Source organism: Papio anubis, chromosome 18 (genome assembly GCF_008728515.1).
Source record: "Papio anubis isolate 15944 chromosome 18, Panubis1.0, whole genome shotgun sequence".
Classification (NCBI taxonomy): Eukaryota; Metazoa; Chordata; class Mammalia; order Primates; family Cercopithecidae; genus Papio; species Papio anubis.
The window spans coordinates 42582771-42604004 of NC_044993.1; the positions used below are offsets into that span (position 1 = coordinate 42582771).

The window sequence follows — 21234 nt, forward strand, 5'->3', positions numbered from 1 at the left end:
GGCAAAGCAGTAGACACACAGATCAGTGGAATAACTTAGACTGCCTAACAAGTACAGCTTACTGGTACAGCTAACTGGTGTTTGAGAGAAGTGTAGTCGTGGTTCCATGGGGAAAAGATAGTCTTTATAACAGATGGTATTGGAAAAACTGGGCATCCCTAGCAGGGAAAGAAAACCTTGACGAGGTTTATCGTATCTTACACAAAAACTAACTCAAAATAGATTACAAGCTTAAATGTAAAACATAAAACTATGAAGACATAGAAAGTCTTTAGAAGACATAGAAAGTCTTTGTAACCTAGATTGAGTTAGTTGAAGAGCTCTGAGACATGACACTACAAACACAGTCAACAAAAGAAAAAGGCTAAGTTGACCTTTATCAAAATTTAGACCTTTACTTCTGCAAAAGACATTGCAAAGAGGATGAAAAAACAAGCCACAGACTAGGAGAAATAATAGTTGCAAATCTCATTCACAAAGGATTTGTATTCACAATATATAAAAAACTCTAAACTCAAAAATAAAAAATAAAAAAACAGGAAGATTCTGAATGTAACTTGGTTCGTAATTTTTTATGAAGGTTAAACTTTAAATGCAGAGGAAATGTAAGAATTTCAAGTCTTTCTTAAGTATTCACCATTGCTTAAGTTATTCCCTTATCATAAATTGTACATAGCTATGCTGTCAGTGAGTAATATTTAGGTTGACATAATTCCTATTAGCTGATAATAATCATCATTTCCACTCCAGTTGCTGAATTATTTTCCCTTCACATATGGTAAGTCTCTCCCTTCCTCCCCATTGCCACTACTGGCTTTTCCCTAGAGTAACAGCATTAGGAATTCAAAAATATCACTTTCACAACTTTTTTTCTATACAGAAATATTTTTTATTTAAGTCTGTATGTGACAGATCTGTCACAGAATCACAGTGAAATTGCTGGTCCAGGCAGGAATAGAAAGAACAGAAACAGCTCAGCCTGCTTCGCATGCTTTCTCATCTCTCGCATGCTGCCTGGACCATGGACACTTGGGCATAATGCTCTGCCATCTGAAATGTGGAGCAAGGTAGCACAGCTGCCCCTTCCGTTCCTGCCTCAGACTGACTCAGCCCCAGTCCCAATGCCTGGAAAGAAACTCCGTTTGTAAGTGACCTCTTCCAGTCACCTTTCAAATCACCACCACTCTGAGAAATCTTAACTTTTGGTCACATTTGTTCAGATTATTCCAATACAACTGAGACCCCTGTGACTTGTGTTCTCCCCCGCCACCACTATTCTTTATGTCTCTTCTGTTTACATGAAAACATGTTAAACACTGACACTTTTATACACAGAATCTCCATTTGTAATCTTCGTTAAGTAAGACTGCTTTAAATAAAGACTGGAAGCAGACCTCATGACCTATGAACAGATATAAATTTAATCTCCCCTTTAGACAATAGGTGTATGAGGGAACACAGAGAGGTAGATATTTGAATAAATAATTTGTTTAATGTTGAAACAAATTTCTTCTGCCTTATATTTTATATATAATTTTGTGATATACTTTAAAGGTTATCTGTTTGCCCAAGATATTTGTTCTGATTATGGGCAATTCTGAGCTTGAACTGGAGCATAAGCTTGTCTCTCCCAAATATAACAGCTGAAATAAGTTTATGTGCTAGCATATCACACACAGCCATCTCCTTACAGAATAAGGAATTTAGTAGCATATTCTTCAAAGCACAGTTGTATTGTTGTAGTGTGTATTTTTTGTGTGTACATACTAATTCTTCAAAATCCACTCTGTGGTTTAAAACACATCTGAATTCAGAATAGCCACATTTCAATTCCTTAGTAGCTGAACGTGAATAGTTCCTCCTATGTTGCATATTAAAATGGTCATATCTAATTTTCTTTTGCCAAGTTTCAAGGTAGTGTGTTCACTGCCATATTGTAAATATATTCTTAAACAGTTGACCACAAAAAGTACCAGTTTGAACTGTGCTAATGCACTTATGTGGAATTTTTTCAGTTAATACAGTCAGCTCTCCTTACCTGCCAATTCCATATCCACTGCCAAACGCTGATGGAAAATACGGTATTCGTGGGATGCAAACCCTTGTACATACTTCCTATGGCATTGGACCCCAAAGGGCTGACTATGGACTTCACTATGTGTGGATTTGGGTATGGGAACTGGGGGCTGGTCCTGGAACCAATTTCCTGTGTATACCTAGGGACGATTATATTTGATTTTTACAATTTGGGAAATTAAAATGCGTGGATTCTATTTCCAATAAAAGAAGCAAACTGATTTTAAGATAATATAATGTGTTTGATGATCTATATAGCTCAATTGAAATTATAATCTAGTACATTTTTACATGTAATTGTGTGTAAACTGCCACAATATTAATGATAACCAATGGTATTCAGTAGGCTTTTCTCATGTGACAAAACAAAATGGGAGAGAATAGGGATAATTATAGCTAGCTTAATGTTACAGATGTGCACAGAATGAATACAGGTTATTTTGCATGCAATCTCAGTTTTTCTTGACCTTATTAGGTAATAATCATCTATCTTGTGGTCATAAAGATATTATCCTATATTTTGTCATTAAAGTTTTAGAATTTTACTTTTCATATGCAGGCTTTTAATGTACCTAAACTTTATTTTTGTGTATTGCATCAAAAGGACCTAGTTTCATTCATTTATCTTGGATAACCAGTTGTCCCCATGTTTAATGAGTAGTGTATTTTTCCCCACTTGTAATGCCACGTTTGTGTGTATCCAGTTTCTCTGTGTGTGCGGTCCTATTTCTGTGCCTTCTATTTGATGCCTTACCTTGTTTATCAGTCTCTGCACTGATTTCACATAGTATTAATCATTCTAGCTCTAAAATAATGTTGGATATCTGATAGGGAAATACCTTCCCATGTAATTTTGTCTTCAGAGTTGTCTCAACTATTCTTGTCCCTTTGTCCCTTCACATGAATTTAGAATTAATTATTTGACCAAAAAAATTCTGTTGGCTTCTTGATTGATTTGATTACATTTTAGTTAAAGATTAATTTTTGAGAAACTGTCATATTTGTGATGTTGAATCTTCCATTCAATAACATTTATTCACATTGTCTTTACCTTTCCCCTGGTAATGTTTTGCCATTATCTTCATAAAACTCCTACACACTTTTGCTAGATTATTTTTTATAACTTAGAGATTTCATTGTTATTGAATGAGATTTTTTTCCTATTACTTTTCTAATGATTATTATTGAGATTTAAAGAGGATATTGATTTTGGTATGTGGATCTTATATTCATCAATCTGACTTTATTCTCTTATTCTAATAATTGGCATATTCTCTTGGATTTCCTGTAAAGATAATTATTTCATTTGAAAATAAAAATAATTAGATCTCTTGCTATATAAGTATTGTATCTCTTCTTTCTTTTTTGGTCTTACTGCATTGGCCAGGACCTTCACTACGATGTTGAATAGTCATGGTGTTATTTGGTATCATTGACTTGTTCATGACCATACATTCTTTTTATTGAGAAGAGTTTATTTTGTATTGTGTAACAGAACCATGTATGATTTAATAGAATGTAAATGTAGTACAGCATTTTTATTTTATTTATTCTTCTAATAAGCACAGATTATAGCAATTTAGGAAGTACAAATTTCAAAAGCTTAAAAATCACCCAGAGATGATCACTGTTTGCATTTGGATATGTGGTAGAATCACAAATTAGGTTTTAAAGTCAGTCTAAAAATGGCAAAATTACTCTTTAAAATCCATTAAATCACTCACAAGTTAAAATATACATCTATGGATTTGTGTCATCTTCCCTATACAGATACAGTAATATATATTGTAAGATAAAATGGAAAAGATTATATACGAAAACACAATTCTCTAGCCTTTTTATTATACCTCTACAGTTGGTGAAAAACAGATTATATATTGATCTCATATAGCATGCCAAGCATACAGTTGGATTCAGAACGTTAAGTCTATGTGGATTAACTCCAGTATTTACGTGATTTTTATCTTACTACCTTGAGAAGCTATGCTTGTGTGATGCAACTCTCTCGTATAAAATGTACTGTATTTTGTATAACTATATTTTATAAATACCTATTATTGTGTATTTACTTAATAGGATTATTATTTAGCCCCATAAGTGACATTTCACAAACAATGTCCTGTATAATACAGAAACAGCAGTTGGAGAAATATAATAACAAGGGAGAGGACTGGGATTCTCAAATCCAAAGAAAATATATTATTCCAGGTCCTTTCAGGAAGTAGACATTCAGTGTCAACAGAGTAGAATAACAGATTCATACATGTCAGGTACATGTAGAAATTTAGCAAAAGATTTACGAACATGAACCCAAGCAGAGAAAATTGTTAAAAATAACAGACATGTGATATGTAATATTCATCAGATAAAATCACTGGTTGTGTTAGCCACACTTTCAAAATTCTATTGTCCTAGAAACTCCTTCCCTCCCCTTCTTCCCATAGTGAACAGAGTTTGAATTACATTTCAATTTTTTACATACTACAGAGTTTGAAATAGAATTCTAAAGAGTGGAGGAGCAATCGTGGACTTTCTGAAAGCCTTTATCATTATGGCTAAGGTATTTAAGCAGACTTACTCAAACTTTGTTCCACAAAACGTATGTTGGACTCATGGCCTTTCCCACTGTAGTTCCATCTCTCTATGTCTTCAACAGCTTGTTAGCAGAGTATCCTTATATAGAAGTGTGAGTTTATTACTGATATTTTCTATAAATTTTCATTATCATAGGTATTCTATTGTTTGGCAGTTTTAAAGCTACCATTATAATAAGAAAGAATTTCATCTCATAGCATGTGAAGCTTAAATCTTAAATTGGGTCACTTGGGGTGACCCAAGGCCAACAGTGACCTGAAAAGGAAAAAAGATTTCAGTTTTTTATACTAGAATGCCTAATTGTGTTATATCTGTTCTTTCTTTCAGCCCAAGTTTTAGTTAATTGTCTAAATGTTCTGTACTCTTCTTAAAGGATTTAATAGCTGATTTTATATACCTTCCTGGTTTAATCTTACTTTTTTAGTATACACTTCCATTGATAGGGTAAATGTTCCTTTTTAAGGTGTGCAATTCTGTTAACTCAGCATGTTGTCAAACTTTTCTCAAGATGGTAAGATTGAATCTTAAATTTGGTGAGTTCTTTTGTTTGTTTGTTTTTGTTTTGTTTTGTTTTGTTTTTTTGAGATGGAGTCTCCCTCTGTCCCCCAGGCTGGAGTGCAATGGCGTGATCTTGGCTGACCGCAACCTGCCTCCTGAGTAGTTGGGATTACAGGCACCCACCACCACACCCATCTAATTTTTGTATTTTTAGTAGAGGTGGAGTTTCACCATGTTGGTCAGGCTGGTGTTGAACTCCTGACCTCAAGCAGTCCACCCACCTCAGCCTCCCAAAGTGCTGGGATTACAGGCGTGAGCCACCACGCCCAGCCGATTAATTCTTATGTCTCATAGTTATTAAAGTACATGGATTTCTTACCTTTTATGAGCTAATGAATATTTCATAGAAACCCTGGAGGAGGAGGTTGCGGTGAGCCAAGATCTAACCACTGCATTCCAGCCTGGGCAACAGAGCAAGACTCCATCTCTAAATAAATAAATAAATAAATAATCTAATAGATTCTTTTGAATATAGGTAAATTAAAACATGACAAAATATTTTCTACTCACCTATTTGAGAGAAACTTTTCAACAGTCACAGTGTTATATTCCGTTAGGTTTCCCTTTCCATTGGCCTTCCTCTACAAAAGATGCTCACTTCCTTTTTTCATTCAGGTAACATGTACTATCACTCCCACTGAGTCACATATCCTAGACACTGACTGGGGATAAATGGATTGCATTTGCCCAGAGATAAAGTGAACTTTATTGTAAATATCAATTAATTGCCTTTGACTATTTCTTGTTGTCAGTAGCATGTGTTGCAAAACACTTCAATAATATTTAGTATTTCAAAGTGAAAGTTTTCTATCAGCTTAGCTAAGCATTCTGCACTTACCATAGCAGCATGGGTTTCAGAGCATCATTGTTTTTAATGTCTCATGTTTAGAGGATTCCTAATGGCCTTATTTGTGTTTCTTCTTAATTTGTTTTTCTTCTCCATGTAAAACTGGCTTTCCCAAGGTTTACATAGTAAGTCAGACATATCCCCACATTGAAGCTCTTTTCATTTGAATCTAGGCTGATAATGAAATTGGGGAATTAAGGAAGAAAGTTAAAGACAATCTAGAAGAGGAGAACTCACTGAATATAGAAATGACTAAAATGGACATGAGCTCTAAGGGCAGCCAAGAAGAAAATCAAACTTTAAGTTAAATGATCCATCAGCTACCTCTGTTAATGAGAAATAAGACAGTTGCTCATAGCACATTAACAACCTAGAATAACCCAGGCCTCGTCAAGTGGTAGTGCATTGAGTAACACCACCAATGTTACAACCTTTGAAGATAAATTAAAACCAGCCTCAAAAAAGTACATACTAGATATACAAATATTGGGGTATTCAGAGAAGCAACATTTAATATGTACATTTTACACATTATGTCACTTAAACATTTACCATGGGTTTTTTAAATATGTTGAAATGTTTTGCAGTTAACTTTTGTATTAACTGCTTTGTTGAGATATAATTCACACACCATACAATTCACCCATTTACTGTATACAATTTAGTGGCTTTTATAAGTGTATTCAGGCTGGGCGCAGCGGCTCACGCCTATAATCCCAGCACTTTGGGAGGCTGAGGCAGGCAGATCACTTGAGGTCAGGAGTTCGAGACCAGCCTGGCCAACATAGTGAAACCCCGTCTCTACTAAAAATGCAAAATTTAGCTAGGCATGGTGGCTACTCAGAAGGCTAAAGCAGGAGAATCGCTTGAACCTGGGAGGCAGAGGTTGCAGTGAACCGAGATCTCACCACTGTACTCCAGCCTGGGCGACAGAGCTGGACTTCACTCAGGAAAAAAAAAAAAAAAAGTATTCATATCGTTGTGCATCCATCATCACAAGCAATTTTAGAACATTTTATTACCCTAAAAAGAAGTCCCACTCACCTTAGCTGTTACTCTCCAATTCCCCTATGACTTCGTCCACTGCCACCAGGACTAGGAAACCACTAATCTCTGTCTCTATAGCTTTCTGTCTCTATAACTGGACCTGTTCTGAACATTTTATATATGCAGTTGTACAATATGTGGTACTTTATGACTGGTTTCTTTGAGTTGGTATAATGTTTTCAAGATTTTTCAATGTGGTAGTGTGTAGCAGTATTCCTTTCTTTCTGTTGTCAATTAACAGACCATTATATGGATATACTACATTTCATTATTCGTCCTTCAGTTGATGGACACATGGGTTTTTTGCACTTTTTGGTTATTACGAATACTGCTGTGAACATTCATATGCAAGTTTTTATGTAGACATGTTTTCATTTCTCTTGAGATATACCTAGGAGTAGAATATTCATTAGAGGTGGAACTCTGGGTGGGGGGGGGTGTTTTTGTTTGTTTGTTTGTTTGTCTGTTTTTGAGACGGAGTCTCGCTCTGTCGCCCAGGCTGGAGTGCAGTGGTGTGATCTCAGCTCACTGCAAACTCCGCTTCCGGGTTCACGCCATTCTCCTGCCTTAGCCTCCGGAATAGCTGGGAATACAGGCGCCCGCCACCACGCCTGGCTTATTTTTTGCATTTTTAGTAGAGACATGGTTTCACCGTGTTAGCCAGGATGGTCTCTATCTCCTGACCTCGTGATCCGCCCGTAATCTGCCAGCCTTGGCCTCCCAAAGTGCTGGGATTACAGGCGTGAGCCACTGCCCTGGCCAGAACTCTGTTTTTAACTGAGGAACCACCAGACTGTATTTCAAAGCAGGTTTGCCATTTTACATTCCCATCTAAATTAAACAAGTATTCTCTTTTTTCTATATCCTCACCAACATGTGTTACCTGTCTTTTTTATTTTAGCCATCCGAGTGGGTGTGAAGTGTTATTTAATTGTGGTTTTGATTTGCAGTTGTCTGATGGCTAATGATGTTGAGCTTTCTTCATGTACTTGTTGGCCATTTGTATCTCTTCCTTGGAAAACTATTCAGATTCTTTGCTTTTTTAATAATTGGGTTATTTGTCTTTTTGCTATTGAGTTGTAAAATTTCTTTAATATATTCTAGATACAAGTCCCTTATTAAATATATGATTTCAAAAATTTTCTCACTTTCTGGGGGTTGTCATCTTACTTTCTTGATAGTATTCGAAGCACAAACTTGGTGGTGATGTCAAGTTTATTTTTGTTGTTGTTATTTGTGCTTTTATCAAGAGAGTTTCATGTACTTTTAATAGCTTAATTGGGGTTTAATTGACAGAGTAAATTACTTATCTTAAAAGTTGTAAGTTGTTACGTTTTGTTATACAAATACATCTATAAAAATATCACCATAATCAAGATAATGAACATACCCATCACTCACAGAAGTTTCCTCTTAACCCTGTGTAATCAACACTTTCCCCACCCCACAGGAAACTGCTGATCTGCTTTCTGTCACTGTAGATTAGATTGCATTTTCTAAATTTTATATTAATGGAATCACACAATAGCTGTTCTTTTATGTCTGGATTTTCTTACGCAGCACAATAATACTGAGATTTATCAATGTTTTTACATATATCTTTAGTTCTTTGCTTATTATTCCTGAGGAATATTCCATTGTATGGATGCATCACAGTTTGCTTATATCCATTTACATGTTGATGAGCAATTAGATCTATATCAAGTCTGACTGCTACAAATAGTCAGCTGTGAACATTCATGTGCAAGTTATTGTCTGAACATATGCTTTCCTTTGTAAATACCAAGGAATGGAGTAGCTATGTCTTTTGAAAGATGCATGTTTAACTTTTTAAGAAAATGCCAAACATGCCAGTTTCTCCACATTTTCTCCAAAATTGTATGGTTGGTCTTTTTAATTTTATCTGTTCTGTTTGTAGTAGATCTCTTTATAGTTTTAATTTTAGTTTCTTTTTTTTTTTTTTTTTTTTTTGAGACGGAGTCTCGTGCTGTGTCACCCAGGCTGGAGTGCAGTGGCGCGATCTCGGCTCACTGCAAGCTCCGCCTCCCAGGTTCAGGCCATTCTCCTGCCTCAGCCTCCGAGTAGCTGGGACTACAGGCGCCCGCCACCACGCCCGGCTAGTTTTTTTGTATTTTTAGTAGAGACGGGGTTTCACCATGTTAGCCAGGATGGTCTCGATCTCCTGACCTCATGATCCGCCCGCCTCGGCCTCCCAAAGTGCTGGGATTACAGGCTTGAGCCACCGCGCCCAGCCTTAGTTTCTTTAATAAATTGGGATATTTGTTTTCTTATGATTGAATGTTGAAAGTTTTTTATTTATTCTGGATACAAGTCCTTTATTATTGGATATGTTATTTGCAAATATTTTCTCGCAGATATCTAGCTTATCTTTTCATTCTCTGAACAATGTCTTTCAAAGGGCAGAAGTACCTAGTTTTGTGAAAGTACCGTATTTCAATTTTTTATAGTTATGGTTTTAGTTTCATAACTAAGAAATCATTACCTAACACAATGTTTTGCCCTAGAAATTGAAGAGTTCTGAATTTTACATTTAGGTCTGTGATCCATTATATCCAAGTTCCTTTTTTGTAAATTGTTCCAGCACCGTTTATTGAAAATACTTTTATTTTACATTCAATTGCCTTTGATCCATGATGAAAATCAGTTGACAATATATGTTTGGGTATATTTCTTCATTCTCTTTTCTGTTCCCACGATCTATTGTCCATCTTTGTGGCAGTACCACACTTGATTACTGTTGTTTAAAATGAGTAGTCAGTTCAGATAGTATATGCTCTCCTTCTTTTCCAGCGTTATTTTGGCTGTTCTAGTTTCTTTGCGTTTCCTATGAATTTTAGGGTCAGTTTGTCAGTTTCTGCAAAATAAAAATAAAAATAAAAAGTCTGCTGAGAATTTTACTGGGATTACAATGAAACGATAGGTCAATTTGGGGATAAATGACATCTTAACAATATTGCATCCTCTGACTATGAATGTAGTGCATATATAGCTCTTTTATTTTAGATGTTTAATTGTTTAACAGTGTTTCTGGTTTTCTTTGTACGGGTCTTACCCATCTTTTGTCAGATTTATACCTAAGTAGTTTATATTTTTGATGCTATTATCCCTGGTACTTTATATATTTTTTTTAAATTTTGTTTTTTTGTTTTTTTTTTTTAATAGAGACAGGGTCTTTCTAGGTTGCCCAGGCTGGTCTCAAACTCCTGGGCTCCTTAAGCAATCCTCTTATCTTGGCCTCCCAAAGTGCTAGAATTACAGGTGAGACCCACTGCACCTGGCCAGTATTTTTTATTTCAGTTTTCATTGTTCTTGACTATTGTATTTGTATTTCCCACCTAGCCAAACTTACTAGTTCTAGTAATTTTTTTGTAGATTTCATATGATTTTTCTAAGTACGTGGCCATATAACTTGCAAATAAAGACAATTTTACCTCTTTCTTTCCAATCCAGATGTCTTTTGTTTTTCTTTCCTTTTACAGTGGCTAGAACCTGTATATACATTGCTGAGTGGTGAGAGCAGGCATTCTTGCCTTGTAAGAGCAGGGACCTTAGGAGGACAGCATTCAGTCTTCCACTGTGATGTTCACTGTAGGTCTTCTGTAGATGCCCTTTACAGTGTTGAGAATTTTTCTTCTATTCCTAGTTTGCTGAGAGTTTAGAACCGAAATGGGTTTTGGATTTTGTCAGATCCTTTTTTGCCTTTTATTTAGATGATTGTATTATTTTCCTTTTTTCGTTTGTTAAACTAATGAATTACACTGATTTATTTTTTAATATTAAAGCAACTTTGCATTCCTGCAATAAATTCAACTTGGTCATGATTTTAGTATTTCTAATATTCCTACAGTGTTCACTGAAACACGCTCGTATCAGAAATATGTCCTCTTTATGTGATTGGCTGGTAATCACAGAGCAGAGACATGGTTCAAAAAATGCACACGTTTCAATGATCACTGAACTGTATCAAGATATTATATGACTCAAGATACAGTCAAATCAAGATATGACCGTATTATTGAATTTGATTGACTAGAATTTTGTTTTAAAATGTTGCTTCTATCCTCACGAATAATATTGGTCTGTAGTTTTCTTATGATGTCTTTCATTTGGGTGTTTAATGCTGGTTTCATAGGATGAGTTGGGAACTATGTCTTTCTCATCTATTTTTTAAAAAGTTTGTGTAGTACGTGTAGTATTTCTTCTCTCAATATTTGGTAGAATTCATCAGTGAAGTCGTTTCAGTCTGGAGTTTTCTTTTTTGGAGATTGTTACACTGCAATTTCAATTTATCTATTCTTGAGTAAGCTTTGGTATTTTGTGACTTCCAGGGAATTCGTCCATTTAATCTAACTCATCAATTGTATTGGCACAAAGTTTTTTATAACATTCCCTTATCCTTTTGAAATCACTAAAATTTGTAGTGATGTTAACTGTCTCATTTCTGATATTGGTACTTTTTACCTTTTCTTCTTTTTATTTTTTTAATGGCCATTCTGACTGAAGGCTTATCAATTTTATTGTTTTTTGCAAGAAACCAGCTTTTGTTTTCATTGATTTTTCTCTATTTCTTTCCTGTTTTCTATTTCATTGATATTCTCCGTTACTATTTACTTTTTTCTCCTTAATTTACGTGTTATTTGCTCTTCTATTTTTGGTTTTTAAGAAAGTAACTGAGGTCATTTGAGATTTTTCTTCTTGTCTACTGTCTACTATAGGTATTTAATGATATAAATAACCCTTTAAATACTACTATAGTGACATACAACAAATCTTGATGGCTTCATTTTTATGCAGCTCAGAGTACTTTTGAATTTTTCTTTGTACTCACGGTTTATTTAGTAGTGTTTTATTTTTAATTTAAAACTATTTGGAAATTTTTGAAATAACTGTTATTGCTTTCCCATTTAATTCCATTATGATCAGAGAAAATACTTTGTGTGACTTAAATTATTTTATATTTATTGAGGCTTGTTTCAGGATCCAGAATATGCTCTATCTTGATAAATATTTGATGTTACTTCAGAAGATTATATATTCTGGTGTTGCTGATTGTGGTCAATAAATGTCAATCAGGTGAAATTGGTTATTATTGTTTGAGTCTTCTTTATCCTCGTTGATTTTATGTCTTTTTAGTTTATCAATTATTAAAAGAGACATGACTGTCTTTGTTCTGGTGGTATTCTTTGTTCTGAAGTCCACCTTCTCTCTTATTGTCACTCCAGCCTTCTTTTTATTTGCCTTAACTTGCTATATCTTTTTTTAACCTATGTAATAGTTTTGTTGAGATATAATCACTTGCCATACAATTCACCCATTTAAAGTATACAGTTCAATGGTTTTTAGAATATGCATAGAGTTGTATAACCATCACCTTCAAGTTTAGAACATTTTCATTTACCCCAAATGAAACCCTTACCCATTAGCAGTCATTCCCCCTTTCCTCCAGTTCTCTCAGCCCCAGCTAACTACTCGTCTGTTTTCCATCACTATAGATTTTCCGATTCTGAACATTCCATGTCAGTGGAATATATGTTGTCCTTTGTGACTGGCTTCTTTCACTTAGCATATTTTTAAGGTTCAGCCATGTCTTTGTATAATAGATTCCTTTTTTGGCTAAATAGAATTTTATTATATAAATATACCACATTTTGTTTATCCATTCATCAGTTGATAGATATTTGGATAGTTTCTACCTTTTGGCCCCTAAAAATACTACTACTATGAACATTTTTCTCTGTAAGTTTTTGTGTAGCCATGTTTGCATTTTCCTTGGAATATATCTAGGAATAAAATCCTGGGTCAAATTTTAACTCTATGTTTAATCTTTTGAGTAACTGCTAGACTGTTTTTCAAAGCTGCTGTACCATTTTACATGTCTCCCAACAATGTATGAGCTTCCAATTACTCCACATTCTCTTGAACACTAGTTATTATCTATCTTTTTCTAAAAATTATAGCTGTCCGGCCGGGCGCGGTGGCGCATGCCTGTAATCCTAGTTCTTTGGGAGGTCAAGGTGGGCAGATCACTTGAAGTCAGGAGTTCGAGACCAGCCTGGCCAACATGGTGAAACCCCGTCTCTACTAAAAATACAAAAATTAGCTGGGCATGGTGGCAGGCGCCTGTAATTACAGCTACTCCAGAGGCTGAGGCAGGAGAGTGACTTGAACCCGTGAGGCAGAGGTTGCAGTGAGCCGAGATCGTACCACTCTACTCCAGCCTGGGCAATAGAGTGAGGCTCCGTCACAAAAAACAACAACAAACAAAAAAAAAAATTATACCTGTTGTACTGGATATGAAGTGTTGTCTCACTGTGATTTTGATTTGGAGTTCTCTGATGGCTAATTTTGTTGAACATCTTTTCATGTGCATATTGGCCATTCGTATATCTTCCTTGAAAAAATGTCTGTTCAGATACTTAGTGCATTTTTTAAATTAGGTTGTCTTTTATTATTAAATTGTGAGAGTTTCTTGTATATTCCAGATACAAGTCTTTGTCAGATATAATTTGCAAAAATGTTCTCCCATTTTGTGGGTTGTCTTTTTGCCTTCGTTGGGGTGATCTATCTTTTATTATTGCTTTTGCATCTTACCTATTTGTATCTTTATATTGAAGGTAGTTTTTTTGTAGGCAATATATAGTTGAGTCTTCATTTTTTAATCCAATCTCACAACATACAGCTTATAGTTTGTGTGTTTAGACCCTTTATCTTTCGTGTCAGTACTGATATGGTTAAAATATACTTTCTTGTTTTTGTCCTCTTTCTGTTTTCATTTAAATTAATTGAGTATTTTTATGATTCTATTTTATCTTTTTTGTTGACTTATTCATTATAAATCTTATTTTAGTGAATACTGTAGGGTTTATACATCTTTAAATTATCCTAGTCTATCTTCAAACAGTAGTATAGTACTTCACGAGTAGTTTCAGAACCTTATGATAGTATATTTCTATTTCTCCCCTTCAGTTTTAGTGCTGTTTTTATTACACATTTTACATCTACTACCTTATTAACACCATACTATGTTGGTTTTTGTTTAGACAGTTGATTCTCCTTAAATAAATTTAAGTAATAAGAAAAAAACTTTTCTGTTTGCCTACATGTTTGCCATTTTCAGTGTTCCTTGTTTTGTGTACATCTAGAGTGTCATCTGGTGTCATTTTCCATCAGCCTGATAGACTTCCTTTAACATTTCTTATAGTACTATAAAGAAAAATATAGACATAAATGACTACATAAATATTAAAAACCTTTTAGTGAAGGGTACCATAAACAAAATTTAAAAAAAATAAAAGGCTGGGAAGAAGTATTTATAACATATCAGGTAATAATAACAGCAGTGGATAATAATAATAATCATCATCATCACAGTTATTAAATGTAGACTGTGCTATACCAGGCACTATGCTGAACACTTTATGATGTATTTTCTCATTCAATCCTTACAACAGCCATTTAAAGGTATTGTACTATTATGACTCCCATCTTACAAACAAGGATATGAGACTAACAGATAAGTGGCTAAAGTCTCTAACAATAAGAGATCTAAAAATCAGTGAGGACATAATTTTAATTGGCAGTTCTTTGGAAAAACGTGAATGGCTTATAAACATAAATGTAATACTTAACTGCTGTCATCATCAGAAGAATGAAGTCATTTTTAAGCTCTTCAACTGTCAAGACTAAGAAGCAATGGTAGTAATACTGGCAAGATATGAAAAGACACTCATACATTATTGGAAATATAAATTGGTATAGCTTTTCAGAGGACCATTTAGCTTTAACTGTTGACATTTAAAATATCCATATCCTTTGACCAGATGACTGTCATCTGGAATTTCTTGTACAAGTTCCCAAAGAAAAACTTTCTCTCTCTCTCTCTCTCTCTCTCTCTCTCTCTCTCTCTGTGTGTGTGTGTGTGTGTGTTTGTGTGTGTGTGTGTGTAATACAGTACAGTTGGCGATAACCTGACCATCAATAGCCTAGTGTTAAAATGAATGATGGCTTAGCCATATAATAGAATAACCATTAGAAAAACATGAGACTGTGGAGACACAGGCAATTTGATAGGCTACTAATGGGAGACTTAAATTGGTACACCTTCTTATAGGGTACCCTTCAATATAGGGATCAAAAGTCCTCAATCAGACTATATCCCTTTCCCCCTTGTGTATGCTATATAATGTGGTGGAAAGAAAAATATTATAGAAAAATATATGTATCAGAACCCAATTAGGTTTTTTTTTTTAAGGATATATGTATTTACATATTTATATGTGCCTAGAAGAAGGCTTAGAAAGATGAACACCAAATTATCAACATTGATTATTCCTGGAAAGGAAAGATTTTGACTTTTTAAATCTCCCTATTGAATGTTATGATAGCTGTTATAATAATTTGAATAAAAAAATTTAAGATCTATTAGTTATAATTGCCAAGAACACCCAGAGAAATTGACTAAAAAGAAGCAAGAGTCTTTGTCCCCAAGGATTTCTAAACCAAATGGTCAAGGTTTTCCCCCCCTTGGCTTACATCAAATTTTATTTTTAAAGGCAAGATGCTGGGTTCTACTTGTAGAGCTCAGTAGAATTTTAAAGAACTGAACTGTTACGAACCTCATGTTTCACAATACAGGACCAAAGTAGCTAGTGAGTTCTAAGACATTTATAATCTTTTCAAACTGATATCAGAAATTAAGAGTGACATTTTATTTATTCATTTATTTACATATTTATTTATTCATTCATTCATTCAGGTAAAGTAGTGAGTAGAGTATGTTAACATCCAAGAAAGTAAAATAGCCATTTCTGCAGCAGCTCATTAACGACTGGTAACACATAGAGGTCAGTGTTCTAGAGTTTTTTTAAAAAGTATTGATACAGTTGAAGACCCCTCCACTAGAGATAAGATGGAGCACTGTATCCGTATTACCAATGACAGTCACCCAAGAAATGCAAACAGCCATATCACCCTCTCTCATGGGGTAGATCCGTCATACTTATGAAGACCAACTGCATTGTCACTGGAGACTTGGATCCAGCCATCCTCCTGCACGTGGTAGAGGTTAGCAGCACCTCCTGAGTAGGCATCTATGCAGGTGGCTTAATAGATGGCTTGGTAGCTCGCTTCATGGGCCAGATCATAGACCGGCTCCATTTCCAGGTTATAGGAATAGCCCTGATTCATAACCCCATAAGCATACACAGAGCCAGAACCTACAGAGAAGGTGGCCCCCGAGATCTGATTCCCTTCAGTGTCCGTGTAGCAGAGGCCAGGGCCTCTTCTATCCCAGCCACAGATCATGTTGCCCATGGATAGCCCCCTGCCTTTGTACTGGTGCAGTATGTTGGCAAGCAGCTGGAAGGCAGCTGCTACAGAGATGCATTCCTTATTTCAAAGCTCATACATTTGACATTGCTGAGCCAACAGCCATTCTCAGAAGCTACAATTTGCTGTGCCCCTAGCCATGATGGCTTCAGGTAGGGGTTGATCTGTGCCACCTTCTTTACCATCTGGAGGCAATGTAAGCACCCACTGTGGTCCTATAGTCTGCTGCTACTATGACTCCATGCCAGAACTTGAAGACCAGGGTGGTGATTCCATGAAGCATTTTGATTCCCTGCTCATCTGAGACTCCCCAGCTGGGCATGGCCAGGATCAGCCCATCACTGGGACTCCCTGGACCCAGATCCAGCAGATCTGCATAAACTTTGAGTCCAGAAAACCTGCACTGGTTCACAAGTAGCAGCCTCTCCAACAAGCTGACCAGCACCATGTCTAGTGTGGGCAAAAGAAGGAATAACATTTTACATTGCATGACTGCAAAAGGGTTTTTGTTGTAGGTTGTTGTATATTTGAAATTGTGGCCAGACTTATAATAATGAGATATGTGCAGTAGTTTTGCAAAGGGAAGTAAGGATGCATGCTCACTCAAATGCTGACCATATGATGCATTGATTATAGAATGTTGTAGAAAGTCTGCTTTTATCACATGTTCTCATGTTTTAATACAATCTAATAACAGAGTGTGCTGCCTCTCTGTGAAATATCTAGAAAATTTCTTTAGCTAAAAGGGTAGGATAGGTAAGTTACCAGGAAAAATTTTTATAAATTAGAATTTTAAAATTCACTGTTAGACAGGAGACAAAGAAGAAATCATTTATTCTTTCTAGTGGATGAATACTGTTCTATAATAGGCCATGAACAAAGTCACCTGAGAGTTTTCCAAGTAAACATTATGGTCTGAAAGATTTTTTTCATTTGTTAAAGAATCGTTCTGGTAAACTATTTGTTTTGGAATTTTTCATCTGGAAAAATAGTTCGAAGCCAATCATGTATTTATCAGACATCGTCCAAGTTGAGTATTTGGAACATTGGTTTTTATTCTGTGTTAAACACTTATAAATTTTGCTTTCTTATAATCAAACTCACCCAAAGCCATAGTAATATTTTCATATGAACAAAAGAAATCTCTATTTACAGATTTATTGAAAATAATTATTAGAGGGCAGACACGGTGTCTCACACCTATTATCCCAGCACTTTGGGAAGCCAAGGCAGGAAGATCACGAGACTAGCCTGGGCAACATGGCAAAACCCTGTCTCTACAAAAAATACAAAAATTGGCCGGGCATGGTGGCTCAAGCCTGTAATCCCAGCACTTTGGGAGGCCGAGACGGGCAGATCACGAGGTCAGGAGATCAAGACCATCCTGGCTAACACAGTGAAACCCCGTCTCTACTAAAAAATACAAAAAAACTAGCCAGGTGAGGTGGCGGGCGCCAGCTACTCAGGAGGCTGAGGCAGGAGAATGGCGTGAACCCGGGAGGCGGAGCTTGCAGTGAGCTGAGATCCGGCCACTGCACTCCAGCCCGGGTGACAGAGTGAGACTGTCTCAAAAAAAAAAAAAAAATACAAAAATTAACTGGGCATGATGGCACGCAGCTGTAGTCCAACTACTCTGGAGGCTAAGGTGGCAGGATCACTTGAGCCCAGGAGGCAGAGAGGTTGCAGTGAGCTGAGATCCGGCCACTGCACTCCAGCCCGGGTGACAGAGTGAGACTGTCTCAAGAAAAATAAAATGAAAAATAATCATTATTAGAAAAAATTAAACAATAATAAAATTTAAGCCCTATCATCTGTTATTTTCTATATGCATAGAGAAAAGTGAAAGAATATACATATTTGGGGAAAACACCTATAAATAGGAGCTATTACATAAAATCACACTTTACAAAGTTACTTCTGTATCTAAAGAAAATATTTTTACATGGCATTGTATTGCACTCTATAGTAAAAATGAAGATAATATAAACAGTTTCATTGAGTACTAACTGGATGCCAGGAGTTGTTCTAAGTAACTTTCCTTGCAGTGTTTCATTTCAGCTTAACAACCTATGCTGTAAGTACTCTTACTACACAGCTTACAAATGAGGATCTGAGTCTTAGAGGTTAAATAACTCACTCAAGGCCACAGAGCTGCCAAATAACAGAGCCAGGATTTGAATCTAGGTAATCTAGCTCCAGAATCTAAGCTCATAAATACTATGCCTCTAGAGTAGGATTCAAGAGGGAAGACTTCATGGCTATGCAACATGTGATGCTTACTTTATCTGAGAGATGCTTGGCAATATCTGCCCTACCGCCTATGAGAGCTGCTGAAATTCTGTTGTTATAGATTCATTGCTTTGAGTTTATGAGACTTTCTAGTTAAAATGCAGATATTCATTGAAAAGTAATACACATCTAAACAGATAATGACAGTGTCCAGGAACTCAGGGTCGATGATATAGAGTAGTAAATGAGGAAGAAGGGATAGACTTGGAAACTCCATAGAAAAGGAAAGAAGCCAGCAATCAATTCACCTACAAAATCAGAGTATTTTTGCCAAAGGTTGAAAAGGGATAGCCAACAATTTTTTAATGACAGTACTGTAAACAAAAAATGTGGAGATTTTTTCATATAATTTCAGTGTGTACCATTTACCATCTCCTTTGAATCTAGGAAATACTACAGAGCCGATGCTATAGAGTGTTGATGCTTATATTAACAAAATGCCTTTCCTTTGGTGCACAGCAACCAGCAGGCCTTTTTACTGGAGAACGTCCCTTGTAATAATGCAAGCTGTGAAGAGGCGCGTCGAATGTTCAAAGTCTACTGGGAGCTGACAGACCTAAATCAAATTAAGGATGCCATGGTTGCCACCTTCTTTGACATTTACGAAGATGTGAGTTCAGACCTGCACTGTGTGTTTGAAGTTTAAATGCCATTCACCTTGTCACACTTAAGCTTCATTCCATTTGACCAGAAAATGTGGACAACATAACAAAAGCAAATGAGTTAATTAAGGAAAGCCCCTTTTAATGTTAAATGGCAGATGAAACAAATCTATTGACAACATTGGCTGATCAGTACAGTCAAATATGAAAAACTCTCTTATCTCATTTTGTGCATATTTGGATTAAAACACTAAAGCATCATGCTCTAAGACTGAGAAATCTGAATGTTCAACAGTAGAAAAAATTACAGCCAACAGATAACAGACCCTTGAATCTGCACAAAATCACAGAAGAATGAGTTTAGTGCTGACTTTTATCTTTGTGAACCAGAGCAGCGTCTATTTCCACAGATTCTTGTGACTCTGACTTTGGTTGCCAGGTGACCTTGTGAAAGGCTTTCAAGGTTCTGGTTTTCCCCTTTCTAAAGTGAAATGCCAGTTTACCACTCTGAAAAATAATAAATTCTGAAAAAAGCAATGTTAAATTCCAGAATTAATGTATCACAGTGTATCCTAGTAAGATAATTTATTTTTAAAAGTTAAATGCCCAATAGGACATTTATGTCCCCATTTACCCCATTTTTGATTTTATTTTGTTTTGTTTTTTATAAGAGGCTTATTCTCAATTATATGAATTATTCAGGTCCTTGTTTTCCCCTGTTTCTCCTGCAATCAGATCTTGTGTTATTTCACTTTTCGTTAGCAGATTCCAACCATAAAAGTAATTGACAGAAATATCACGAGGGGACAAAGCAAGAGAATTGACTACAAATCCATTTTTAATTTCTGTACATCAAAAACATAATGAATACAATTTAAAATTGTTTTAAATCTGGGAAATAAATTTTATATGAAAGAGTCAAATAGTTAATATTCATAATTTAAAAGGGCTTATACAAACTGATATCATCAAAAATACTCTGCAAAAATAGAACATAGTTTACTACAAAAACCCAAGTTGCTGACATGTTTAAAAATATGATAAATGATCAACTTCATGAAAAGAATCAGAGGAATATCAGTTTAAATGAGCATACATTTTTTCCCTTGGGCAAAATTGGCAAAGCTTCCTTGTTTTTGAAAGCAAATGGTAAAATGCTGTGGTGGCAAAGGTAGATAAAAAGGTACTCCCCCTGATGGTTGGAAAGGGTCTGGCAAGTCCACATCATGGGCCTTTGAAACTTCATGCAAATTTGACTGGAAGGAAACATACCAAAATGCTAATAATTATCTCCAGAGACTAAAATTACAGATGTTTTTTATTTTCTTTATATTTTACTATTGAAACTTGTGTGCATATACTACATATTTTAATAGCGATTTTATTTTAAACATGAGGATGAGTAAATAAGACTACATTTACTTTATAAACAATATGACATGCATTTTAATGGTCATTTTTTTTAGTTGGTCTAATAGTTTGTTCTTACCATTTTTGCTTTTTTTTTCCCCCTCCAGGGAATCTTGGACATTGTAGTGCTAAGTAAAGGATATACAAAGAATGATTTTGCCATCCATACACTAAAAAATAACTTTGAAGCAGATGCTTATTTTGTTAAAGTTATTGGTGAGTAAAGTACTAACATTTAATTTTGTTCTCTTTCTCTTCCCCTGTCTCCATGTATTCCAAAGATCAAGGACATGCTCCGATGTACAACCCTCTAGATCAGATCAACCGGTACAACACCATACTGTCTATATACATAGATCCCATTCAGATTTCACCAGCTGTCCCAACAATATTTTTTCTTTCTGGCCCAGGATTCTGTCCAGAAATATCTATTGCATTTAATTGTCCCATCTTTTCAGACTT

At 35.5% G+C, this 21234-nt stretch overlaps 1 protein-coding gene and 1 pseudogene across 1 annotated transcript in view; one reads left to right on the top strand and one right to left on the bottom strand.

Annotated features, from left to right (window-relative positions):
* LOC101018926 (T-cell immunomodulatory protein) overlaps nt 1–21234 on the top strand; it is a 202296-nt gene that overhangs the window by 90441 nt on the left and 90621 nt on the right. The window contains exons 5-6 of the mRNA XM_031657927.1: nt 19220–19370; nt 20880–20988. Coding sequence (XP_031513787.1) covers nt 19220–19370; nt 20880–20988 — 260 coding nt within the window. The remainder of the gene's footprint in view (nt 1–19219; nt 19371–20879; nt 20989–21234) is intronic.
* LOC116271230 lies at nt 16121–16922 on the bottom strand (annotated as a pseudogene).